Here is a 27,724-nt window from a genome sequence, read left to right as displayed (position 1 = left end):
GATCTTTTTTCTTAAAACCATTTAACTGCTTCACAACCACTCTTCAAGATCACTATTTGGAGACCACCATCTCTGTGACGTGATCACACCTCCCTCACTCTTGCCTACTACTCGTTTTCAGACAATATGAAAACAGAATAACAACCAAACCACAGTTTAATTATACTGTTTTTCCATTTGTTCAACCAGAGTAAGAACACTGCTAAATCTACACCACCCAACTACACCACCAAGATTTTTCTTGAGGATACTTATTTCCAACTAAATCCAAAAGTAGGAGAATCCTAACAGATGAGCAACTGGGGAAACTCACTGAGAAAGAGACAGATTAAGAAAGTAATATAAAAAGGTTTACTAATATCATGGTTAAAAATCCTTTAATAGTTATTAAGGGCAAGCAGGATTTTTTGGGTATAGTCCTAAACCTTTGGAACTGACGTCACTGAGAACAAACATGATTTCTCAAAATACATCCCTGGGAAGAATATTAGATACTGAATACTAAACTGACTCTTCACAATCTTTTAAGTAAATTCCTATGACTCTCAAATCCTTATTTTAGGCTTTCTGGATAAAATACATTCTCGTTTCCTTTGAAGAACTTCAGGTTATCTTCAGGTGGTCTAATCTGTCCTCATTCATTCATTCATTCCACAAATATTTGCAGAATGCCTACTATATGTAGGAACTTAAATGAAGGACACTTGAGTATCTAAGTAACTATCATTCCATCATTTTCCAATTTCTGTCCCTTCCAATGCCAACCTTGCTACTAAACCCAAAACTCTTTGTGGGAAGGTACTGTACATTATTTGCAGTTATGTTCACCAGACCCATCACAGTGCCTGTCACATACCAAGTGATTATTAAAGTTTGTTAAGTTAACTTGGGTCACAGGAAGATGGATAGTCAGATGTGGTCTCAACGCTAAATCCTGTGTCACCCCCCCCCCCTCAATTTCTCTTCTTCTTGGCACAGGGCACAAAACAAAAACAATCTTTAGGATAGGAATATCCAAAGTTGATCACAATGGACTTGATAAAGGATCCAGAGACCATAAGAAATTGAATCAAGGACCCAGAACCTGTGGACAATCCTAGAATCAGAGTGAAAAAGGCTAAAAGCTGTATGACACTTCTGATTCATTTTCTAGGAACCAGAGGCTGTTTACAGTCATCGGCTCTCCCCAGAGGAAACAGCCCAAACAGCCCCTCCCCTCCGAAAGCTTATCTTACTGTTTCGGACAGAACTGACTGGCAATCACAGGCTACAGGAAAACAGGAAGGAAAACATGAAACTCCTCCTTACTAAAATATTTAAAGCTCTTGTTTCTGAAAATAAGAATTTAAAGGCCTCTGAACATCATTTAGCTCAAAAAAAATTCACAGTGCTGAAAAATTAGTGGATTGTTTGCATTACAGAATAATTTTTTCTGTATTATTTTTCCAGCTTCCTTCCCAGAATAGAAACTTTAATGATGTTAAATTTCTTCATTTTAAATTATTTTAATTATCTTTAATTTCATCCTCCAATATAGAATCTGACAGAAAGTCTTTTTGGTTCTTCAAGTGCCTCCAAGATTAGCCCTTTTATTCTATTCTCACTTCCACTAACAAGTTCTGTTTACCTCATACCTTTTAAGTGTGGGTTCCTTGCTGATAATCTTATTTTATTCCACTCTACCTTGTAGGATGCTATTTACTGCGACATGAAGCTGTAGTATAGCATATGAGAATCATCTGTGGATTCCCCTCGAACTATACATCTGTCTTCCCATACTTCTCCCTCGTCTGCAGCCCACCCCAATGCCCTGCCATACGGAACTTCTCTGCTAGTGAGATCATTCCCTACCATAGGAGGAATAGGTTGGGGAAAGAATCAAAAGGCACACTTATCTACACTAATCTTCCTAGTCCCTTGTTTAAACCAATCTCCTTTTTCTCTCCACACCCAACACCTAACCTCTGCCACCACTGGGTAGATATCACTAACTCTAACAAAAGCTATACATGAACCACAAAAACAGGAACTCTCTTTAGACAGTATAAGCAAAAACATCAAGTCTCACGTTTTAGTACAAGTGTGCTTCTCAAAAGAAAACATATACAGTGATAAAAAGCCTTCACAAGTGATAAAAAGCCTTCTAAACCAACCTTATGCCTTCCACGAAAGACATTTGCAGTAGCTCCTTGGCCTAAAATATCAGATAAAAGCCACAGATGATTAGAAGTGCTCTGCATCTCGGCTTGGTCAGGAGATCTTCTTGTTAAACTAAGAGAGAAGAAAAAATCTGCATGTTTGTTTTAAGGGAACAATACATTTAAGGAACAAATGTTAGCTATTTTTAGTCTCCAGTAAGATCACACTTAGCTATTGCTAAACTGAAGTGTACAGTCTAATGTAAAAATCTCTATGACCAATAATATTAAAGACTAAAATGCCATGTGGGCTCTGAAAAAACATTAACCAATGACATATATTCACTTTAACTCACTTATCACAGGGCTGCAGAAATATCTATTTCCTTTCTAATTTTATCTTTCTTAGTGAGAGTGATATGGGCCACTTACCTTCTTCAAATGTTTTGAAAGATTAGTCAATGATGAATTATAAAGTGTCTTAAAGTAATAATGTAAAATATAACAGAAATATAGAAAAGAATTACTTTGTTTCTTTAAGGGCAGGGATACACTAATGAAAACAATGGCATAACATTTCCATAAGGTAAAATTTTATCTGCACAGTTTCCAACAATCATAATGGAAAGGTGCAAAATTTTTTATTCCTGAAAGGTTACTAACTCTTCTGAAACTAAAAGATAAATTATCCAATCTCCAAGTATATAAATATATGCATATTAAGTGTATATTACCAAGTCTTAAAAAACAAGCAAGTGGAGGCTATTATGTATTAAGTAAAATCTCTGTACCTTCTGCTCAATTTTGCTGTAAACCTAAAATTGCTCTAAAAAATAAAGTCAATTTAAGAAAAAAGCATAACCACTACCCAACCTTCTCCTTTAATACTGAAAAGTTGTATCACTATAAGGATGTTAAAAATACTTGAGCTCCATGTTGGAATAAAAATCTCACCATGCCACCTTAAACCTGCTGTAATATCAGATCAAAACAGATCCTGATATCCCTTTATAGTCCATTAGAACAGATTAGGTATTCAGTGATGAATTAATGACTACATTATTCCAAGAAGGATTAGGAACATAAAGAATGGCCAATTTTCAACAATCTTACATACTAAGATATCTAATTTTACCACCCATCTAGTTTAGATAAGGAATGTTATCTACAGAAATTTATTGGAAATAAGCAATAAAAATAAGATCCACTTTTGACAAGTAAGGAATACACATCTGTCAGCTGAGGTTAATAATAATAAACTTCTCAATTATCTTTTCAATATTTCCAAATATTTTTCAATAATGAAAAACCTTCCCTAATTACTCTAACTGTGCTAACTGTAAATGTAAAATAGTGTCATTAGGTACCTACACGTATCTAGTGAATAATACATAAGCACATTTTTCAGCTAAGATATCTGCTTTCTACATGAAGATATAAGCCTAGTTTCACAATGATGAGGGGGAAACGTCTTTTGAAACTATCTTCCAATAAACCCACAATAACAGCATGCTAAAACATGACTCAGCACATCCACAGGGTGTTTGCTTTATAAATCTTCACCAAATTTTGATACACTATAGGCAGGCACTCAACAAGTATGTTACTAGTGACTGCCTTAAGCCTACTTCCTCATACTGTCCAAAACGAAAGTTACTATTTGTCCACAGATGAAAACAGGTTTGATGACAGGCATATGGACAAAGTTCAAGGATTTCCAAACTTCACCACTATGTTAATAATTAAGTGTTCTAGAGTGAAAAAAGTGGGTCTTCGGTTCTGCACTGGACAATTAACGGGTAGACCTTGTTTTGAGGCCACCTACTGAAAATACCTGGGAAACGGACTGGAAGATAAACCCGTAAGCCATTTCCCAAAGGAAATGTTTGGGAATTCCTATTATATGTGTGTATACTAATAGACGTCCTCTGCTTCCAGCTTCCGGTTAGTCAATCCCCGCCGTTGTCATCACTAAAACCCTAACGAAACGTCTCTTCAATCATCTGAAAAATCGAACCATTTAAACACTGCCGATAGTGTCAACGCTCATAAAGAGGGGTAGAAAGCGGTCAAACTCTTAAGAAAAACGGGGAATCCGTCTCTCCGGGGCGGCCAAGGCCCATACCCGGTAACGGGCACGTCCTCTTTCTTCGTGCCTAACATCGCTATACGCTGACCCGGGAGGGCCCCGGTCATAGGGCCGCCCAGGGGGCGAGGAGTAGAGATGGAAGGGACCGGCCCGCGCGACCATTCCACCGGGTTTCGGGCGCCCCAGACCCCCGGGGGGCGGCGTCCACCCAGCCAAGGTCCCGGCAGGGCTCGGCCTAGGCTAGTGCTGGGCTTCTCGGGTCGCCCGCCCCGCCCCCGCTCTGACTCAGCATCCCAATTTCCCACAGGGGGAGGGAGCGCTCCTCGCCGGCCCATGCCGGCTTCGCTGCCCGTGCCCCGCGCAGCTCGGGCCCTGCGCCCGCGCCGCCCCACTTACCGCGCCCGGTCTCCGTCGCACTACCTCCAGCGGGCTCCCGCGGCCTCCTTGAGCCCCGGGACACTTCCGGCTTCGCGAGCCCTGGCCGGGGGCCACGTGACCGACGGCCGGCGCGCGCGGGTGCGCGTGCGCACGCCCGCCGGACCAGCCTCGGCCTCCGCCGCCTATCCTGCCGCACGGACTGGTGCGGCGGATGGCTTCCAGTTCTCTGTAGCGGGGGGCGGGGAGGCTGGGGCCTGTCTGGAGTCCGACCTGGTCCACACCCTCTGCCTGTCCCTCCCTCACCCTAAACGTGAAGCTAGGGAGCCCTGCGCAGTGAGCAGTTTCGGATTCCTAGAACTGCAAATCCCGCCCCGTCCTCGACAGCCAACGACAGGGTACGGCGTGCGATGATAGTGGAGAAGACAGACATTGAACTCCTGATTGCAAACATTCTAATAGTCACAGGTGTGCAGAATGCTGGACACGTGCGAGCCTGTCACTGGGGAATATCATAGTCTGGAGGGATAGATCTGTAACTGTTTTAAAGGCTGTGTTGGCTGCAGTGGAGTCCCATGATCGCCTCAGAATAATCCAGACGTGAAATTCTTAATGTAAATAAGCTCATTTAATTCCTTTTTACTTTTTTTTTTTTTTTTTTGGCGTTGTGGAGTGAGGAAGTCAGGAGTGAACGTTGTCTTAATTCCCTCTTTCCACGGTATTTTGGAAAATGGCAGTATTGGAGAACTTGACTGAAATCACGTCCTGAAATATTCGTGCCGCCGAGATCTCAAGAGTAGCTACTCCCTAGAGTGATCCCTTCTGCCCACGGACTGCACTGCAGCCTTTCTCAACATACTGAGAGGTCACAGACTCGGGCTGATTCAGGGCTAAACTTAGAGACGAAGAGGAAGAATTCTTCCCAGTTGAGAACTACAGCAACCAGGAATGAAATAGGAAACCAGAGGCTTTTGAATGGAACAGATCTGGAGTTGCAGTCCCAACTGTCCCCACCAAATACTGACTCTAAGCACGTCCCGCCCCCCCAGGTCTATTGTGTCCTATGCACAATGGAGATAACAAGCCCACAGTAATGCGTTGTTACAAAGGAAGTTATTTTATTAGACTTTGAACAATGTTTAAATGGAACCATTTAATTAACCAATGTTAGATGGAACCATTCTAACAACAAATCTATTTACTGCTTACAATTCCAACCAATTTCAATCCTGTATCTAATGCCAAGAAGGGGACCTGTCCAGGTTCCTTATAACAGTTAAGACTTACAGCTCAAAAGTTTTATGGGAAAAAATGTAATTAGCTGAGCCAAAGGACTTGATTCACATATTTACCACTGAAATACCAGGTATTTTCTTAAAGGTAGAGCTGCTTGTGAACCAATTAACATTAACATTTAAGGCTTTAAATAAACTGTTTGGCACAGAACTAGACCAGGCATTATAAAACCCTTGTTGTTCCATAGTCAAGTTACACAAATCCCTGTCTTTTGCCTCAGTGACCTCACCTGTCAAGAGGTGAGAGTCACTCTTGTGACAATTTGGGTGCTTGTTTTTGGAAACTAAATACAAGTAAGTAATTCATGATGAAGCAGAGTTTCCTAATTGCTATGGTACTCTCTAAAGTGCTCTGGGTAACTTCAGGGAAAGATGGGAATTGTACATGACTATAGAACATGAAGTGTATCTTCTATTGCAGACTCTTAATTTCCATGTCTTGTTTTCTCTTGGCTCTGAACATACATGAATCTCTTGAAGAGCTTTAAACAGGGAAAAAGGAGGCGTCATCTTTACATATATGTAACTAATAGTACAGTGACCATAGCTAGTAAGAAGCCTTCATGCTCCGGTACTTTAGTAAGCTATTCATGCTTAAAAACTTGGTTGTGAGGTAGCTACCATTATTTCCCCATTTTACAGATGTGGAAGTGGGTATGGAGAAGTTATTTAACTTACTTAAATTTCTTAAAGCCAGTGGCTAGCAGAAATGTTATCTGAACCTTCTTAAATCTGCAGCCTGTCTTAGCTCTTAGGCACTATGCTGACTTGTTAGTATACTTTAAAAAAACAGTGCTATTGCACTAGATGCAATGATCTTTCCCACTGTACAGAGAAACTTATCAATGAAACACTCAAGCTTTCACATACCCATTTTATTTTTCTTTAGAGAGAGAACACTTGTGAGCGAGCAGGGGTGAGGGGTGAGGGAGAGGGAGAGAGAATCTTAGCAGGCTCTACACTTAGTGCAGAGCCTGACGTGGGACTCGATCCCACCACCCCGAGATCATGACCTGAGCCGAAATCAAGAGTAGGATGCTTAACCGACTGAACCACCCAGGTATTCCTTTTTTTTTTTTTTAAGAGAGAAAGTTTTTTTTTTTTTTTAAAGCAAGCTCTATGGGGGTGCCTGGGTGGCTCAGGTCATGATCTCAGCGTCCTGGGATCCAGCCCCACATCGGGCCCTGTGCTTAGCAGGGTCTGCTTGTCCCTCTCCCGCTGCCCCTCCCCCTGCTCATGCTCTCTCAAATAAAAATCTTAAAAAAAAGTAAGCTCTATGCCCAAGGTGGGGCTTGAACTCATGACCCTGAGATCAAGAGTCCTATGCTCTACCCAACTGAGCCAGCTAGGTCCCCCTCACTTACCTCTTCTTAACATTTTTATTTAAGCATAATATACATTTCACCCACCTTTTTTTTTTTAACAACTAACCGTTAGTTTAGTACTTTTATTCTACGATGTAAGGAAAATGTTTAAAATCACTACTGGAATTAACATGAGAAAAGATTTATGTATATAATTTAGAATAGTTTTAGGGAGTTATATAGATCACTGAAACCCATCATGAAACCTTTAGGGGAACCACATGGGCCAAAGGTTAAAAAAACAACAACCCTCCCCTAAAATCTTACTTGAGCTTTTAGAATTTAAACTTAATGACTGTAGTCATTTCTTTCTTTTTCCCTTCTTTCTTTCTTAATTCAATTAACATAGAATGCATTGCTTCAGGGGCACAGGTCTGTGATTCATGTCTTATATAGTATCCAGTGCTCATTACAACACATACCCTCCCCAATGACTGTAGCAGTTTAATTCTGCTGTTCAGTTTATCCCTCCTCTCTTAATTTCTTATATACTTACTGATTATTATTTTTTCTCTTGCTTTTCTTACAGAGTTGTGAATAAAAATGGGGAAAAGTACTTCTAGTAACTAAATGGGTAGCTACTTGTAAGCATCATTAACACATAGGTATAGTGTCCTAAGTAAATCCAATAAAAGAGGGAAAAAGTGGATTTTAAGTTCTATCACTAGATTGAAATAGGCTTTTTTAAGCATTTTAAAAAGAACTGAAGAGAACTAAGTTGCATGTCACCTTTTGGGAGCATAGATAAATCATCTATAAGCTTATATGTGCAATTCTTTAAATGGGAAATCAGGGAGAGATGAGAAAATAAGACTAAAGTATTTATAATAATAATGCCAAAAAAGACTTAGTAGATTTCACTATGTAAAATTTATTTTTATTTTTTTATAAAAAGTGTGTAACACCGGTACCTACTCTTAAATCAGTTAATTTATGAAACCATTCTCTTTTGTAGAACACACATTGGCATCGAAAACAGTTTAAAGAAATGTAATGGCTATCTACAAAAAATTAGTTTTGATTTATTATATTCCCCCCCAAATTTTGAGACGGCACATGTAAAAGAAAATTAAAATTTTCAAACATTTTATATTTAGCAATTGAAAAAAAGTACACTGTTTTCCTGCTATGGTCTTTATAAAGGATTTAACGTTTCAAGGATTTAACGTAAAAAAAAAAAAAAGGTACTAGGATAACCGTGCTGTATCTCTTAACAGCATTTTTATATGGAACAATTTGAACTGGCATGCAAGCAACTTCTCTTGTTGTTACATACCTGTATTCAGAGAAAATTACACCCATTTTACAGAAAAATCCCAATACATACACTGCAATAAGCTTAAAGCAATGTTAAAAAAACCAGTGTGAATGGCACACAAAACTGCTTCTTTATAAATTAACTGGAATTCCTGATCATAAAGTAGGCACAGGGAGATCCAGTCCTTAGGGCTTTGCTCTCTGGAAGAATACCTGTAAATAAAATATTAGTACAATTAGTACTGATGTCAGAAGATATCACCTTTTACCTGAAGAATGGGTCCAAGTCAGTAAGTGCTAGTCACTCTTTCTAATCAATATTTAGAACATTTCACATATTGCATAAATCCATACATGGTACAAGAACTTTCTTCTCTGGACAATTTAATCAAATCTAGAGATAACTTATGTTGACATTAGTTGGGAAACTAGTGAAAATATGGTTATTAACTCTAATGTGATAAGAATTCAAGTGATCAGAGGAAAACATGCTCTTTGTACCTTTTCTGATTGGCACACTGTCATAGCTAATACTGGGAAATTAAATTTTGAGGATGAATTAAACAAAGCTAAAGCTAGCAGCTGTTATCCCTTAAGGAATTTACTATTTGATAAAAAAAAATACTTGCAATTCAACATTTGAGACTATGAATGAATAGGCTAGAGGTTGTGCTAGTGACTGATCCAATATTACATACTACCTTCCACAGTTAGGTAAATGTTTTTGGTTTTTTTTTTAAATAAAGATTTTATTTTAAGTAATCTCTGCACCCAATGTGGGGCACGAACTCACGAATCCAAATTAAGCCAGCCAGGCGCCCCCATACTTAGGTACATGTTAAGTGAGCACTAGAAAGTCTACTGGCCATAAACTCATGAAGGACTGTATTCATCATTGTATCCCTAGCACCTAGTAGATCAGGCATTCATTTAACAAATAAACTATTGACTAAGTGAAGAGAAGAATGATCACTACATGAGCAAACAAAGCCTTAAAAGAGGCCATGCTTGAGGCAAGCCGAAAAGAATGGGTAGAATTCATAAAAGAGGAGGGTTGCTAATAAAGCAGAATTTTTGAAGAACAGCAAGAATAGCAAAGACTTCCAGCAAGAGAAACCAGAGACGGTCTGAGATCAGAATGTGGAAAAAAAAAAAAAAAAGCCCTGAATGTCAAACTAAGAAACATGAACTTATTTTTATTTTTTTTAAAGATTTTATTTATTTATTTTACAGAGAGAGACACAGCGAGAGAGGGAACACAAGCGGGGGGGGGGGGGTGGATGGGAGAGGGAGAAGCAGGCTTCCCGCCGAGCAGGGAGCCCGATGCGGGGCTTGATCCCAGGACCCTGGGATCATGACCTGAGCTGAAGGCAGTCGCTTAATGACTGAGCCACCCAGGCACCCCACATGAACTTATTTTTAGCCAACAATATAGGTTTATGAAGAGTATAAGGGGAATGAATTTCAGAGGACTGTTCAGGGTTTTCAAACAGCTCAGCTTGACTACAAGAGAAGGGATATCGGCATGAGAGAACCCAAATCCACACTAGAGTAGCAGCAGTGGAGACAGAGAGGAAGTTGAGAGTGAGGAGAAGAGGATCTACAAGATCTAAGGATCAATCACATCTAAAAAGAGTAGGCACAAAAGAAGGAACTTCACTTTTCCCAACAAGAACAGTGCTATCCTGGACATAATGCTCCCACTGAAAAAAAGCTGGGCTTGGAGGAAGACTTTTTATAAATGCAGTTGGATGAATTACTATGTTTGGAGCACATGCCTGCTACACTGTACCTGGATCTGCTGTTACAGATACCTTTAATAGAGAGTTACAATTTTTGTGAGTCCTTTCACCCAGTTGGATCAGTTATTTAACAGACTGTTACCTCCACAGGCACTTTGCTTTTATAGGAAAATGGGAGTGGGGCGGGTTCCCAATGATAAACAGTAACTTCTAATATTCTTCTTACAAACTCCCGTTCAGTTTAAGCTGACAAACTAGTACTCGGGAAAAAACTGACAAGGAAAGTTGTTATAGAAGCAAAGTCAAAGGATAAAACACTTATTTCCTCAGCAAAGGCCCTGCCTTATGAATTTTATTGAATGCCTTGGACAAAAGAACCAGGTAGTCATTCATTAAGTCGCGTGCTACCAACATATTTAGCATAGTGTTTTGTCCTCAGATTTGTTGAATGAAGGTAATAGAAACAAAGAACAGTTCTTCATCTTGTCACACTGCAATTTTATTTCCAGAACACAAGCTCTTTATAAGCAAGAAAAGTAACTCATATGGTTATCTGTAGCAGTTAGCATAGTACCTGTTACATAAAAAGCCATCATGGAGTAATGAATGACTAACTGCCTGGGTAAGAGCAACACAGTTCTGCCTCACGGATTTAAATTGTAAATATGAATACCAAATAAACACTCGGTACTTCTTGTCAACTTTGAGGGGCGCCTGGGTGGCTCAGTCTTGGTTTTGGCTCAGGTCAGGGTCTCAGTGTTGTGAGATAAAGCCTGCATCAGGCTCCACACTCAATGCGGAGTTGGTGAAGATTCTTTCCCCTCCCCCTCTGCTCCTCCCCCATGTGCTTTCTCTCTCTTAAATAAATAAAATCTTTAAAAGAAAAAAATTCACTCAATTTATGAATGTAAAAAGAGCCTTGACTGCCAAATCTGAGGATTCTTTCTGTCCGTTTTACAATTCAGAAGTTTCAAAAATAGGATATAACCAAGTAATCCATACTTGTTTTCATATTTTTAGCTCCTTTCTTTCAACGCAATATGGGCACATGTTCTTAAACATTACCTGTCTAAATCCTGTAGTTCCTATTTAATTATATCACAAACTGTAAAAGGAAACTGATTGGCATTTTCATAGTATGTTCAAGCATGTACACACTGTGCTTACCTCACTTTTTATGATCTTTTCTAAGAACTCAGTTGAAAGGGGCTTTATAAAAAACCCTGAAGTATAACATCTAAAACTATAGATTTTTAGAAGCAGGTTTTAGAAGATATCCCCAAATAAGTAATAATTGGTAAGACTACAGTATGACATAGTATCCTGTAATATGTATTCTCTCTCTGCTCTAAAGTATTACCTAGTTGTACGAAGATATGTAAGTTTTCCAAATACCTACCTTTAAGTAATTTTTAAAAACTTTAGCATCAGGCTGCTGAAGCGCTTGACAAAACTCCTGAGGGGTCAAGATAGGAGGAGAGAAAGAGAATGAATCTAATTGTATTAAATTCACAGTAATTCAAATCCACAGTTTTCTTTTTTGAATTGTGTTTAAAAAAAAAACATATAACTGACCATCTTAACCACCATTTTTGTATGTACGGTGCATTACCATTAACTATATGCATACTGTTGTGCAACAGATCTCTAGAACTTTTCATCTTGTAAAATTGAAACTATACCCATTGAACATCAATTCCCCCATTTCCCTTCCCCAACACCCCTGGCCACCACCATTCTACTTTCTGTTCCTAAGGGTTGGACTATAGATACTTCATACAGGTGGAATTATGCAGTATTTCTCTTTTTGTGACTGGCTTATTTCACTTAGCATAATGTCCTCAAGGTTCATTCACGTTGTACATGTGACAGGATGTCCTTTAAGGCTGAATAATATCCCACTGTATGTATATACTACATCTTACTTATCCATTCATCTGTCAAAAGGCATTTAAGTTGCTTTAAATCTATAGTAGTAGTATGATAACTTATCAAAGTCACCTAGAATAGTTCCTCACCAAAAAAGGTTCTATGGCATTTTCAAATGTAATACTTGTCAGATATAGGCTGCTTTCACTTTTGAGAACATGGCTCTCCTAAACAAGGTTGACTCATGCCTTAGAAGGGAGAATAGGATAAAAACTACATTGCTCTGACTGTTCTCACCTAATAAGAGTGGTAACTGAGCAGAGCTTGACCAAAAGAAAAAGAGGTTAAGTCTCTCTAACAGAATTCTGCAAAGTGTTGTCAGAAGGCATATGAAAAAGGGAAAACTGGGGATGCTTATTTTTTATAATCAAATTATTAGATAGAAATATAATTTTGCTTTACTTAGCAATCTGGTATATTTCTATTTTTGATGGGCATTAAGCTCATGTGAGTAATTAGTAACTTACTGCTTTCATTAAAACATTACTTATATAACAAATTAAAGCTGAGAAAATCCATTAATACCTTTAAAGTTAAAGATGGTATGTCATGAAATAAGAGATCATAAATTCATTAAAAATGAGTTTTATGATTACTCTTATGCAAGATCTATCCTAGTTTTCATCCAATTTTTTCTATGTCTTTCATAAAATAGCATTATAAAAACTTTTTAAAAACACTGTTGGTGAAGAACCAATTCTTAGAATCTGATGGAGAGATTTGTAATCAAAACTTTAAGGGGTGCCTGGGTGGTTCAGTCGTTAAGCGTCTGCCTTAGGCTAGGTCATGATCCCAGGGTCCTGAGATTGAGCCCTCCATTGGGCTCCCCCTACTTGTGCTTGCTCTCTGTCAAATAAAATCTTAAAACAACAACAACAACAAAACATCTCTGATATCTCAATTAGATCTATGTGCTATTGGACAAGTCTGGATAACTACACGCCAAGAAAATCACTGAATGCCATTAAAAAAATTACTCTGCAATAGTGTAAAAATGTAACATCGCTTTCCAGATACTTCACAATATAGTTTCAGATTTAAAAATTAAGCATTGATAAGCTTGGCGTATGTAAAATAAACTACGTAGCACCAATCTTCACAGTAGGTTTGTGTGTTGTGGTGCCCTTTGGCAGTCTGGGGGAGCCTACTGGACTCCTTTTAGAATTTTTTTTTAAATCTATTATTATTGGGGCGCCTGGGTGGCTCAGTCGTTAAGCATCTGCCTTCGGCTCGGGTCATGGGCCCAGGGTCCTAGGATCGAGCCCCACATCGGGCTCCCTGCTCGGCGGAAAGCCTGCTTCTCCCTCTCCCACTTCCCCCACTTGTGTTCACTCTCTCACTGTGTCTCTCTCTGTCAAATAAACAAATAAAATATTAAAAAAAAATCTACTGGGCGCCTGGGTGGCTCAGATGGTTAAGCGTTTGCCTTCGGCTCATGTCATGATCCCAGGGTCCTGGGATCGAGTCCCACATTGGGCTCTCTGCTAGGCGGGGAGCCTGCTTCTTCCTCTGTCTCTCTCTCTCTCTGACTCTCATGAATAAATAAATAAAACATTAAAAAAAAATCTATTATTATTATTTTTAAAGATTTTATTTATTTGAGAGAGAGAGAGAGCAGGGTGAGAGGCAGAGGGAGAAGCAGACTCCCCGCTGAGGGGGAGACCAATGTGGGGCTGGATCCCAGGACCCTGAGATCACGACCAGAACTGAAGGCAGACGCCCAACTGGACTGAGCCACCCAGGCGCCCCCATTTTTTAAAATTTATAATATATGGGATTACAAAGAAAACTAATTATAATGGCTTATGGTTATCAAAAAGTATTTTTGATATGTGCTAGAATAGTAAGACTTACTGACTCAGATAACAAGGTCTGGTGGTGTATCTTAAGAACTCACAATTTCAGTATCTTGAAGTATAAACAGGATTGTGAGATCCCTGGAACAACTAATGTGACACAAAAAATCTGTGATTTCTACTGGTGACAAAGTCACAGGCAATGCGAATGCTACTGTGCTTTGTGATTTGTCACCTACACAATGGTAGGAAATTAAGCTTTTGGTTAAAGGTTAGTGAAAATAAAAATATAATTTTCTCCCATTCAATTTCATATACCCCTGAAGTCTGAACTCTGTGATCCTGTATACAGTAAAACATCAAGTTGAATGCAGTTTAACTTTTTCTTTTCCTTTTTTCAGTTTAACTTTGTTGAATCAAAATTTAGATTGAACTACATAGTCCTATTTCTTTAATTAAATTAAGAGAAATATCTGCTCTGACAGCTCTTACCTGAATTATTTCTGGAGCTACTTGCAAGGAAGGCAGGTATTCTTGTTGAAGATACTGAACACATTCTGGGCCCTGAAAATCAAAAGATAATTATAACTGAATTATTTTCTTGATATTAATAATGCATAAAAAGAAATTAGAATGACACATGTATACATCAAACACAATATGGTATTGTGATTAAGAATTAGTCTGGAGGGGCACCTGGGTGGCTCAGTCGTAATGTGTCTGCCTTCGGCTCAGGTCATGATCCCAGGGTCCTGGGATCGAGCCCTGTATTGGGCTCCCTGCTCGGCGGGAGCCCTGCTTCTCCCTCTCCCTGCCACTCTCCCTGCTTGTGTTCCCTCTCTCGCTGTGTCTGTGTCAAATAAATAAATAAAATCTTAAAAAAAAAGAATATAGTCTGGAGCCAGACTGCTTTGGTTTGAGGCCTGGCTCTGGTAAATTTCTGGTAACTTGAGCAGGTTACTTAATCTCTCTGAGCCTGAGTTTCCCAATCTGAAAAATGGGAGTTACTGTGAGGAGTGGATGAGTTAAGAAATATAAAGCTTTTAGAATAGTGTTTAGCATTCATTACATGTTAACATTACTTAGCATTATATAGTGAAGATTAAACAAATATTCTTCTAAATCAGGGAAGTAACAAAGCCAGTCTTCCAAGCACTGAAAGAAGACAGCAAACAGAGGTGCTCTTGTTCAATCTACCCCTGGGTGGATTATATGGTGTCTGCAGGTACATGAGGGGAAGCCTTTGGGCAAGTGTAGGGTAGTAACCATCCTAAGAAACTAAAATACAAGCAAGAAATAACAAAATGACATGTTAAGAGATAATAGCAATAAAAGTACACCTCCCTTTTTCCTGTTTGACCACCATGGAACAGGAATTAAGCAGCCAAATGAGGAAACCAAGACTGAGAAAGATAGGGTGATTTGCCCAGTGTGCTGTTGATTTCATCTGTACTGAAAAGCAGGTCATCTGATTTCTAAAACCATTGCTCTTGTCTGCCATCTTTTAGCACTTCTAGATGCTAAAAATTACAATAGTGTTCTGTTTTTGTTTCTTTTTTTAGTAAACTTCCCAAACCCCTGCCCCTTCTCAGAAGCTGCAAAGGAACTTAGGATACAATTTGAAAATGGTTTTCTTATAGCAATGTGTTTGAGAGAGTGGCCTGAAGCAAATGTAATAAATCCAGTACTTCTCTCTCTCACTCACACACACATACACACATACACACCCCCCCCTCACTTTCAAACCTGAGTCTGATTTAAAGATTTTAGTATGTTGATGACTCCAACCCTGATCCAACTGAAAGTAACAGTTATCAAAATGAAATCATCATCCAAAAAAAAAAAATATATATCAATCCATCTCTCCTCAATGCACTTTTCCCTGCCTTAACACTTGAATTTCCTGTTTAATAATACTCCTGAATCAAAGAATTCATGTTTCTCCTTCCACCCTGGTCCCTGCCCCTCTAACCCAATGGGCCTATGGCATAATTTAATGCCCTCTCAAAGGAAAGCTAGTCCTAATTCAGAAGAGCTAACAATGCACTGTTTGTGAAAGCTTCTCAGATCTGTTCTACATTCCTTCTCACATTTTGGGTTTTTTTTGGTTTTGTTTTGTTTTTGCTGCATTTCACTGTGAAATGTAAGTTATTTATTTAAAGTATAGTTGATTTCTTACCTTTTCTCTTTTTTTTTTTTAAAGTAAGCCCTATGCCTAACGTGGGGCTTGAACTCACGACCCCAATATCAAGAGTTGCATGCTCTACCAACTAAGCCAGCCAGGCGGCCCCCTCCTTGACTTTCTAGCATCCTCTCTTATGAGTCTTTTCTCTTATCATTCGTACCTCTTGGTTCTACTTCTAGCTTTCTCTTGACTCTTGCTTTAGCCAGGGTTTTTTCTATTCTGGTCTTAGAAAGTCTCATTCATTCCTACCACTTCACCTTGACTACACACTGTGGACTCCAAAATCAGTATTTAGTTCTAATTGCTTCAGACCCATATTCCAAACTGCTCTCTGAATATGCTTCCAAGTTATACTAAATTATAACCCTAGTGCCCACTGACTTCCCAACTTTTCATATATAACACAAAGCTTTTTACTACCTAATCCTATTCTACTTTTTAGCTATTACTTCTACCTCCCTACTTCAGCTAAACAGGATAATTCTATTATTTTCTATCAAATCCACAAGGCAACATCTGCTCTATCTTCATATACCTGCTTAACTTTGCCCAGAATGACAGCTCCTCTTTTTCAGTCCAATGAGTCTACCTGTGTCCTAAGGCCTATCAAAAACCAAAACCAAAACCACTTCTTTCCTATGGCTTTCTTAGACTGCCAACATAAGCAAAATTGCTTGCTCATCTTTAGTCTCACAATATTACATTTAATATAGATATATTAATTTAACGTATCTCTATTCAAGTACTTAACACATTGAGTTATTTACACATTGTGTCCCGATTCTAAGTCCTAAAAATATTGGGGGACTAGCAGCTCCCTCGCTGCCATCTACTGAAAATCAGCCCTCGACATAAGTGTTTGTAAAAAAAATAAAATAAAAAAAACAATATTGGGGGACTTTTAAACTTAATTCATCTTTATACAGCTCCCCTGCTGCCCTCCCCTCCCCCCCCAGTCCCCACATACTCTTCACCCTGGCATAGTAGGCATAAAACCCTTCAAATCTGTATCAGAATCAAAACTCAAGTTCAAATGAGGGAGTGGACTGCATGGAGACTGGTGAATACTTTTTTGGGGGGTGGGGCAAGCTGCTCTGTGGGAATGCGAATCCTTTGTTGGCATCCTGGCTTTGAAAAAAGCTGGAGATAGGAATTTTTCTTTTTTAAAAAAAGTACCTGATTTTTATTTTTAAAATTTTATTATTTTTTTAAGTAGGCTCCATGCCCAACATGGGGCTCAAACTCACAATCCTGAAATCAAGAGCTGCACGCTCACTGACTGAGCCAGCCCGGCACCCCAGTACCTGATTTTTAAATGTTTACAATCAAATTCATGTTACTAAAAAATACTGTACAAGATAAACAACTCACCAGCTGGATTCAGCCCAGAATCACTTACAATTTTGCAAATGATCAGATTGACAAGGAGAACAAAACATTCTAAAGTAGCAAAGCACTCTAACCATTTATAATACTAAGAATTTGGGGAAATCTGGCTGTGAAGAGCCAAATGAGTCATGAAATGTGGATCTTTTTTAGAATTTTTTGCATTCTTTGTCAAACCAAAATGAACATACATTTTAAACTTCTTGTTACCCAAAACAGAAAGGACAGTAATAGATACCGCTTTCATTCAACCCCTTCCTCACGTCCAAAAAAGACAGGACTAAATCAACTTTTACAAAAGATACAGCAACGAGACAAGTCAAACACAATTAAAACCATAACAAATCTGCATTTATGACGAAAACAAAGGGGCACAGAGTGCAAGGCTTACCCGTTTGAGATGAATTGTTTTCAATGTCACCGCACACTCAGATAAAGCCTATGAAAAACAAGTGTGAGATTTTTAATACACTCAATTTTTGGTTACCGATCCCACTTGTCTCTTTATTTCCCTGGCCACTGTTCATTAACAATTACTCCCAAACAAGGGACAGAGGAAGGAAAGGGACAGGCATATGGAATAAGTGGGTTGGATAGAAAAAGGAAAAAATACAAAAATGCTGTCTTAATGCAGTATATCAAATCATAAAATCTAGTTTTTACTAGGTTTTGGGTAAATGAGTAAAGGGCACTGCTTGACATTAGTATTCTGAAAAAATGAGATCTAGGGAAACTATCATCTAAGCAAAAAAAAGTTACTCTTAATGGTTAAGAAAAAACCATTAAATGCAAAGTTTAGAATGAAAATAGTAGAAAATTAGTAACTCAATCAAGTTTTAATGAGTGCTTGTATCATGTACCCTTTCATGGTCCTAGAAAAAGAGGAGTTGGAGGCTGTTAAAGTTGAAGGAGTTGGATTTTATATGTTAAACTTTAGTATCAGGATTCAGTAAGAATCTACAAAAGGTCCAGAAGATATCATCAACCTTTTAAAAATGAATCCTAATTTGAAATTAATTTTAAAAAAATAATGGCAATGAGACTAATATAGTCAACCTGGCATTAAAGAAATTGTGAGTTAGAATACACAAGATGGACACAAGGCAAACAAAGATTCCTAGGTGCTTACCAACACTGTTTGTGCATCTGCCAGGTCAAAGGTTTGTTTTAAAGGTGCTAGGAAACATGCAGGGACAATGTGCTTATAAACAAAATCAGCAAATCCCACTGGTCCATCTTTACCTCCTGTCAAGAGAATTCAAATTTTCATCTTGTATAAAAAGAAAGTCAGTTAGTTATCACTGGAGAAAGTTAACTCCCAGCTCCTATGTTAGAGCTAGGGTTCCATCTCTAAGGGTCTTAGGAAACAGGTTGTGGAATAAAGTTTTTTATTTTTATTTATTTATTTTTAATCCTCTTACCCCAGAGTTCTACCAACTTGGAGAGGATGATAAAACATGTCTTCTGTGCAATTGGATCTGGATATTCAACTGCTCCTTGGATAACAGTAACCAGCACTCGTTCTACATTCTCTGCACCTGAAGAGAAATAAAAACTTGATTTAATTTTCTTTATTTTTATTTTTTTTTAAAGATTTTATTTATTTACCACAGAGAGAGACACAGCGAGAGAGGGAACATAAGCAGGGGGAGAGGGAGAGGGAGAAGCAGGCTTCCCGCTGAGCAGGGAGCCCGATGCGGGGCTCGATCCCAGGACCCTGGGATCATGACCTGAACCGAAGGCAGACGCTTAATGACTGAGCCACCCAGGCGCCAAAACTTGATTTAATTTTAAAGATTTATTTATTTTAGAGAGAGAGAGAGAGAGAGCATGAGTGGGGGGAGGGGGGAATCTTCCAGTAGACTCCCCACTGAACAGGGAACCTGACGTGGGGCTCCATCTCACAATCCGGAGATCATGACCTGAGCCGAAACCAAGAGTCTGACACTTAATGGACTGAGACACTCAGGTGCCCTAAGTTTAATTTTAAAAAGAACTAGAAAGGCAACCTGAAGCACTCACTTCGTTGTTTCTTTTCCCTTTTTTTTTTTTTTTAAGATTTTATTTATTTATTTGAGAGAGAGAGTGAGAGAGAGAAAGAGCACAAGAGGGGGGAGCGGGAGAGGGAGAAGCAGACTCCCTACTGAGCAGGTAGCCCGATGCGGGACTCGATCCCAGGACTCCAGGATCATGACCTGAGCCGAAGGCAGTCGCTTAACCAACTGAGCCACCCAGGCGCCCTCTTTTCCTTTTTTTAAAAGATTTTATTTATTTATTGGAGAGAGAGAGAGAGAGAGAAATGGAGCACGGGGAGGGGCAGAGGCAGAAGCAGACTCCCCTCCGAGCAAGGAGTCTGACATGGGGCTTGATGCTGGGATTCCAGGATCATAAACGCTTAACTGACTGAGCCATCCAGGCACGCCTCATTGTTTCTTTTAATTTTTATTTTTGGGTAATTCACTTTCATTTTTATTTATTTTTTAAAATTTTAAGTTGTGATTTTTTTAATTTAAATCTTAGGTAGTTAACATACAGTGCAATATTGGTTTCTGGCATATAATTCAGTGATTCATCACTTACATACAACACCCAGTGCTCTTCATAACTAAGTGCCCTCCTTAATACTCATCACCCATCTAGCCCATCCCCCACCCACTTCCCTCCATCAACCTTATCTACCGTTGAGTCTTTTATAGCTTCTTTTGCTCTCTCCTTTTTAACCCATTCCCATATGTTCATGTTTTTGAAATTCCACGAGTGAGATCATACAGTATTTGTCTTTCTCTGACTTATTTCACTTAGAATACACTCTAAGAATACACTCTAGCTCCATCCATGTCATTGTAAACGGCAAGATTTCATTCTTTTTGATGGTAAACTAACATTCCATTGTGTATATATATACCACATCTTCTTTATCCATACATCAGTCATTTGGGCTCTCTCCATAGTTTGGCTACTGTTGATAATGCTGCTATAAATATCCAGGTGCATGGATCCCTTCGAATCTGCATTTTTGTATCCTTCGGGTAAATACCTAGTACTGCAATTGCTGGATCATAGGGTAGCTCCATTTTTAACTTGTTGAGGAACCTTCATACTGTTCTCCAGAATTGCTGCACCAGTTTGCATTCCCACTAATAGTGCAAGAGGGTCCCCCTTTCTCCACATCCTTGCCAACACCTGTTGTTTCTTGTGTTAATTTTAGCCATCCTGACAGGTGTGAGATGGTTATCTCATCTGGTTTTGATTTGCATTTCCCTGATGATGACTGATGTTGGGCATCTTTTCATGTGTCTGTGAGCCATCTGGATGTCATTTTTAGAAAAGTGTCTCATCATGTCTTCTGCCCATTTCTTAATTGGGTTATGTGTTCTTTGGGTGTTGAGTTTAAGTTCTTTATAGATTTTGGATACTAGCCTTTATCTGATAAGACATTTGCAAATATCTTCTCCCATTCTGTCGATTGTCTTTTGGTTTTGTCGACTATTTCCTTGGCTGTGCAGAAGCTTTTTATCTTGATGAAGTCCCAATAGTTCATTCTTGCTTTTGTTTCCTTACCTGTGGTGATGTGTTAGTAAGGAGTGGCTATGGCTGAGGTCAAAGAGGTTTCTGCCTTTGTTCTCCTCGAGGATTTTGATGGTTTCCCGTCTCACATTTGGGTCTTTCATCCATTTTGAATTTATTTTTGTGTATAAGAAAGTGGTCCAGTTTCATTCTTCTGCATGTGGCTGTCTAGTTTTCCCAACACCGTTTGTTGGAGAGACTGTCTTTTTTCCATTGGCTATTCTTTCCTGCTTTGTCGAAGATCGGTTGACCATATAGTTGTGGGTCCATTTCTGGGTTTTCTATTCCGTTCCATTGATCTATGTGTGTTTTTATGCCAGTACTATACTATCTTCATGACTGCAGCTTTGTAATATAACTTAAAATCCCGAACTGTGATGCCTCCATCCAGGTTTTTCTTTTTCAGAATTGCTTTGGCTATTCAGGGTCTTTTGTGGTTCCATATAAATTTTAGTATTGTTTTTTCTAACTCTGTGAAAGATGCTGGTGGTATTTTGATGGGGATTGCATTAAATATCTAGATTGCTTTGGGCAATATAGACATTTTAACAATGTTTGTTCTTCCAATCCACGAGCATGGAATGCTTTTCCATTTCTTTGTGTCCTTCTCAATTTCTTTTATAAGTGTTTTATAGTTTTCGGAGTATAGATCTTTTACTTCTTTAGATTTGTTCCTAGGTATCTTATTGTTTTTGATGCAATTGCAAATGGGACTGATTCCTTGACTTCTTTTTCTGCTGCTTTGTTATTGGCATATAGAAATGCAACAGATTTCTACACATTGATTTTATATCCTGTGACTTCGCTGAATGAATTCCTATATGAGTTCTAGCCATTTTCTGGTGGAGTCTTTCAGGTTTTCTACATAGAGTATCATGTTGTCTGCAAATAGTGAAAGTTTGACTTCTACCTTGCCATTCTGGATGCCTTTTATTTTTGTGTCGTCTGATTGCTGAGGCTAAGACTTCCACTACTATGTTAAATAGTAATGGTGAGAGTGGATATCCCTGTCTTGTTCCTGACCGTCGGGGAAAGGCTCTGTTTTTCACCATCGAGGATGCTATTAGCTGTGGATCTTTCGTATATGGCCTTTATGATGTTGAGGTATGTTACCTTTATCCCTACTTTGTTGAGGATTTTTTCTTTTTTTAAGATTTTATTTATTCATTTGAGATTGAGAACATAAGCAGGGGGAGAGGCAGAAGGAGAAGCAGACTCCTCGCTGAGCTGGGAGCCCGACATGGGGCTCGATCCCAGGACATGCCGATCATGACCCCAGCAGAAAGCAGAAGCTCAAACATCTGAGCCACCCAGGTGCCCACTGTTGAGGATTTTTATCAGGAAAAGATGCTATATTTTGTCAAATGCTTTCTATGCGCCTATTGACAGGATCATATAGTTCTTATCCTTTCTTTTATTAATATCGTGTATCACACTGATTGACTTACAAATACTAAACCACCCCTGAAACCCAGGAATAAATCCTACTTGAATGTGGTGACTAACTCTTTTAATGTACTATTGAATTTGATTTGCTAGGATTTTATTGAGAACTTCTGCATCCATGTTCATCAGGGACATTGACCTATAATTCTCCTTTTTAGTGGGGTCTTTGATTTTGGAATCAAGGTAATGCTGGCTTTGTAGAATGTGAAGTTCTCACTTCATGTAATGTAACAAGACAAAAGCATTTATGGAATTGGTAAGATCCCTCAATTTTTTTTTCTTCTTCCTTTTTTTTTTTTTTTAGATTTTATTTACTTATTTGACAGAGAGGGAGAGCACAGAGGGAGAGTGAGAGGGAGAAGCAGACTCCCTGCTGAGCAGAGAGGCCAACACGGGACTTGATCCCAGGACCCCGGGATCATGACCTGAGCCAAAGGCAGACACCTAACTGACTGAGCTACCCAGGCATCCCAGATCCCGCAATTTTTATTAACTTGGCTCCTAGATTTTAAGCATAAAACACTGAAAAGTAACTAGTCCCATGTTATTTTGCCCTCTGGATTTCTTGTATAGCAAAATTCTCTATGTTGATCGATACAGTCCCATTTATTTTTAATTTCAAAATAGCAAACTGGCCAGTAAGACTCATCTGTCAGGTCAATGCTGGCAAGCTGCCACCATGCTATTTATACTACTGAGGAATCAATTAACGAATACTGCCCTAGGAAAAAGGGAACTGAATACAAATTAATTTTAAGGTAGATCCTCTACATGAAATTGATTCCCACCTTGATGATAATGAACTGTCACCTCAGAGGCAAACATACAACCACTTTAAAAGTTTGGTATTTACTTCAACTAGCTCTTGCTCATACTGACGTACAACGGCTACAAGGCCTGAAGCAGATAATCTCAGCGTCCCACCTTGATTTGCTATGACTTCACTCATTCCACTGCCTGTGACAGTTTGCAGGAAAGCAAAGTAACTCCTTCGTAACATTTGCTTCTCTAAAGCAGCAGACTGGTCATTTTCTTCTGCTGGTCGGAGCAATACCTCAAAAATTGCATGAAGTAGAGGCATGAACATTTGCTGTAAAAATGGAGATACCTGTATCTGAAGATAAAAAACAAAAATTATTTCAGAAATGTGAAAGATAAATATTAATATGAAGCTTAGAAAACCACATTTTACATAAAACCTTTATCCAGTGTTTCCAGTTAGGATATATATTTACATAATTCTGTTGGCAAATACCAGTATTAGGACAAAAATCTGTTATTACGCATATGTATTATTGAAATCTTCAAAATTGTTAAGTTCAACTCATTTCTTACAGTTCAAGATTCAGGTTAAAATAATAGGGATTCAGATGTATTTCACAATTGAATATCACCATAGAATATTTTCAAATTTAAATTATCAAGAAATGAATTCTATTGCTAAATTACAAGTAGAATTTATATGATTGGGCTCTCAAGACTTTTTGTGCCTCGATTCAAATTGCTTAATTTCTCGGTCTCAATTTCTTCGTCTATAAAATACAACAGTTCTTGCTAGGGCTGTTAGGAGGATCAAATGAATTAACGTACAAAAAAAGGCTTTAAAATGGATTTTGAACAGAAAGCACTATGCGTTAGCCATTTTTATCAGCCAGCTTATACTTGGTTTACATTTCCTTGTACAATAAAACTGACTTTAATACAATGAATGAATTTCAAACTCCTGTTTGGGCACCCAAGTTACAAGTTTTTATTTACCTCAAGATATTTTAGTCCTCGATGCTACTTTCATTTGCTTTTCTAAAAGAGCAGACTGTTTTCTTCTGCACAGGGCAGATAAGGTTTGTTTTGATTAAAACAACCATTCAACATGGCCTATGTGTCAGGCAGTGTGCTAGACACTGGAGAGGACAACAATATCTATACTCTATGCCCTCAAGTGACTTAGATTAAAAAAAAAAAACAAACCCAAGGGCAAATGCCAAAATGTATCTAAAGATCAATAGATCTAATTTGTCAGTCAGGAGATTCTCTGAGCCCACAGGTCTGTGGTACCTTAAATTTGGCTGTAATCTGGTTGATAAGAGGAATGAACTCCTGGAGGTCTTTTCCTTCACAATCTTTGAGCATGTGTTCTGAGGCAGACGGGATGAATGGAAGAACTTCTTCCTCTAGGCAAATAATCATGCGATGAAGGAAAGTACGAACTCCACTTCTGAGAATATCCTTTTGCAAGGGACAACTGAGGGCTGGCAAGAATGTCTGTAAACAATCCAGATAAACTTCGGAACAGCCACACTGTTTCACAGTCTGCTTGTTGCTGAAAGCTTTGCTGGTTCGGCTACACAAGCAAAATCAGGCAACTAGTTTTAACTTTAGGCTTTAATAAAAGTTTTATGGAGTAATGAAAAATAATGCACAACCAATTACACAATCGACAAAACTAAGAAGCCAATTATTTAGTTTCTATGACATGACTGCTTCCATCTTTCGCTAATATGGCTATTTATATACTATTGCTTCCAGGTGCCATTCCAGAAAGGGTTCAAATTAAATGAGTGAGAGGTAATTAATATAAGCCTTCTAATGAGAACCCCCCTAAATGTTTTACTAAAATCCTACTGATGAAGTATGCAGAAAAGAGAAAAAAAAACCCACTGCTACGACTGGGCTGTACTAGACAATCTGCAAACTACTGATTTAAATTTAGAAAAAATCCTTAGAATCAAGTTATTTATACGACCTAACATTAGCTTTTGCACTGAAGTATTCTATACAGCAATTCCTTTGTGCAGCGTATTAGCAATTACTACAACTTCCATACTGTTATTGTTTGCCAATAAAATGTATGGGCTGAGAGAAAGAAAAGACAGCTTGGGTAGTCTTCAGGACACAATGAGAGAGCTAAAAAGAAGCCTCAAGACTTTATCAGTACCAAGACTGAGCCAAGATGTCCCAATATGTCACTGTTTATATAAACTCTCCAGCTAGGGATGCCTGAGTGGCTCAGTCGGTTAAGCATCTGTCTTCGGCTCAGGTCATGATCCCAGGGTCCTGGGATTGAGCCCGTCAGGCTCCTTGCTCAGCGGGGAGCCTGCTTCTCCCTCTGCCTGCCGCTCCCCCTGCTTGTGCTCTCTTTCTCTCTCTGACAAATAAATACAATCTTTTGAAAAACAAAAACAAAAACCTTTTCAGCTAATCCCCCTAAATACATGATCAATTTATACTAAAGAAGTCAGAAGAGTTAAGGATTTAGACAGTTGTCAAACCAGAAATGCAGAATATTATGTGATCTATTCCCTTCTTCAGCCAAATCTTCTAATTCACTGGATTTAGAGAAGAAAGGTTTAGATACTTCTCTCGACAATTCAGTTTTCAAAACATGGATGTGTGTGCGTAATTCTAAAAGATCCAAGTAAATGGTTCTGTGTGTGCACAGACACTCAATTTACAATTGTAATTATAATCACACTCACCTGGCAAATCCAACAGCATGGTTCAGACAGTCTGCTAGTGATGCCTGTCTTTCTTCATCTTGTGCCAGCATCAATTTTTCTAACAGAATTTTAAACTTCTCCATTAGTGGGGTCAAAAGATTTCTCATTAAGGCTTGTTTCCGTTCAGCTGGATATTCACTATTAACAATCAGCACTCCGGCTGTCTCATAAATAAACAGCTGATCATCACTGCTCAACAAAGACTGGTAACCATTCTCCTAGAAAGAAATTTAGTCCTATTGGTGTTTATCATTGTTCATTCAGTTCCTCTCATTTAAGCACAGTAAGTCCAATAGGAATAGGAGATATAATCACATCAATGCATTATTAAAAAGTAGATCAAGTACTTATAAAAAACAAATTTTCTCCTAGGGCCATATAATGGAAAGAAAACTGAATTCGAGGTCAAAAGGTCATGGGTCTAATTCTACCCTTGATAACTTTGCAAATTATCATAGAAAATTTTAGTTAGCCTTCTAACTTGTTCTCACTCTTGTTTTTTAAAGATTTTATTTATTTGAGAGAATGAGAGATAGCATGAGAAAGGAGAGGGTCAGAGGGAGAAGCAGACTCCCCACCTCGCAGGAAGCCCAATGTGGGACTCGATCCTGGGACTCTAGGATCATGACCTGAGCCGAAGGCACGCTCAACCAACTGAGCCACCTAGGCGCCCCTAACTTGTTCTCTTTTGTAAAAATCTTATTTGTACAACTGTTACGAGAATAAAAATGAGATGTACAAAGGTGCTTTGAGGGGCGCCTGGGTGGCTCAGTCGGTTAAGCGTCTGCGTTCGGCTCACGTCATGATCCCGGAATCCTGGGATCAAGTCCCACATCAAGCTGCTTGCTTAGTGGGCAACCTGCTTCTGCCTGCCACTCCCCCTGCTCATGCTCTCTTCTGTCTCAAATGAATAAAATCTTAAAGAAAAAATCTAGACTTACAACATAAATTATGTGGTGATTTTATATAATGAAAACCTCATCTAGGGGCACCTGGGTGGCTCAGTCAGTTGAGCATCTGACTCTTGATTTAGGCTCTGGTCATAATCTCAGGGTTGTGGGATCGAGCCCCGCATCAGGATCTGTGCTTGGCAGGGAGTCTGCTTGAGATGCTCTTCCTCCAACTCACACTCTCTCTCTAAAATAAATAAATCTTAAAAAAAAAAAAATCCTCATCTATTAAAAGAAGCATGTCCCTATATAAAAGTAGCTAAAGCATTTAAGTACCACTAAGACTAATTACTCCTGTAGCAGTTGAGAACACAAAGATAAAGTAGCTATATAAGGAACTTAAAAAATGGATACTCAAAACCCTATTAAGCAGACAACATCTGGTAAAAGCAATTTGAACAAAACCTTTTTTTATACTAAAAAGAGATTATGGGTATAGTACAAGCCCTTGTTTATATGAATGGTATAAAAAACATGAAAAACTTCTAATATTGATAGGATAATATGGCTAAATAGTACTTTTCCTTTTTAAGTAGGCTCCATGCCAGCGTGGAGCCCAACACAGGGCTTGAACTCACAACGCTGTGATCAAGACCTGAGCTGAGATCAAGAGTCAGATGCTTAATGGACTGAGCCACCCAGGTGCACAAGGGCTTTCTGAATGCCTAAGTCTTATAGGTCAGTGTGAACTGCCAGGGAAAATTGGCA

At 38.7% G+C, this 27,724-nt stretch overlaps 2 protein-coding genes across 4 annotated transcripts in view; both read right to left on the bottom strand.

Moving 5' to 3' along the window:
- TBK1 (TANK binding kinase 1) overlaps positions 1–4,726 on the bottom strand; it is a 39,976-nt gene extending 35,250 nt beyond the window's left edge. The window contains exons 1-2 of the mRNA XM_081821997.1: positions 4,624–4,726; positions 2,154–2,271 (exon numbers count right to left, since the gene is read on the bottom strand). Coding sequence (XP_081678123.1) covers positions 2,154–2,240 — 87 coding nt within the window. The 5' untranslated portion in view covers positions 2,241–2,271; positions 4,624–4,726. The remainder of the gene's footprint in view (positions 1–2,153; positions 2,272–4,623) is intronic.
- A 3,386-nt stretch (positions 4,727–8,112) lies between these two features.
- The window catches only part of XPOT (exportin for tRNA), a 47,687-nt gene continuing 28,075 nt past the window's right edge, over positions 8,113–27,724 (bottom strand). For all 3 annotated transcript variants that reach the window (XM_081821995.1, XM_081821996.1, XM_081821994.1), the window contains 9 exons: positions 26,046–26,284; positions 24,625–24,910; positions 23,494–23,683; positions 18,978–19,094; positions 18,686–18,801; positions 17,948–17,995; positions 14,478–14,549; positions 11,660–11,716; positions 8,113–8,731 (listed from right to left, as the gene is read on the bottom strand). In XM_081821995.1, the coding sequence (XP_081678121.1) occupies positions 8,705–8,731; positions 11,660–11,716; positions 14,478–14,549; positions 17,948–17,995; positions 18,686–18,801; positions 18,978–19,094; positions 23,494–23,683; positions 24,625–24,910; positions 26,046–26,284 (1,152 nt within the window). In that variant the 3' untranslated portion in view covers positions 8,113–8,704. The remainder of the gene's footprint in view (positions 8,732–11,659; positions 11,717–14,477; positions 14,550–17,947; positions 17,996–18,685; positions 18,802–18,977; positions 19,095–23,493; positions 23,684–24,624; positions 24,911–26,045; positions 26,285–27,724) is intronic.

The sequence above is a fragment of the Leptonychotes weddellii genome, chromosome 5, assembly GCF_054177405.1.
Source record: "Leptonychotes weddellii isolate Sample4059 chromosome 5, ASM5417740v2, whole genome shotgun sequence".
Lineage (NCBI taxonomy): Eukaryota > Metazoa > Chordata > Mammalia > Carnivora > Phocidae > Leptonychotes > Leptonychotes weddellii.
The sequence above is the reverse complement of the archived record's forward strand: the minus strand, read 5'-3'. Positions and strand labels throughout refer to the sequence as shown.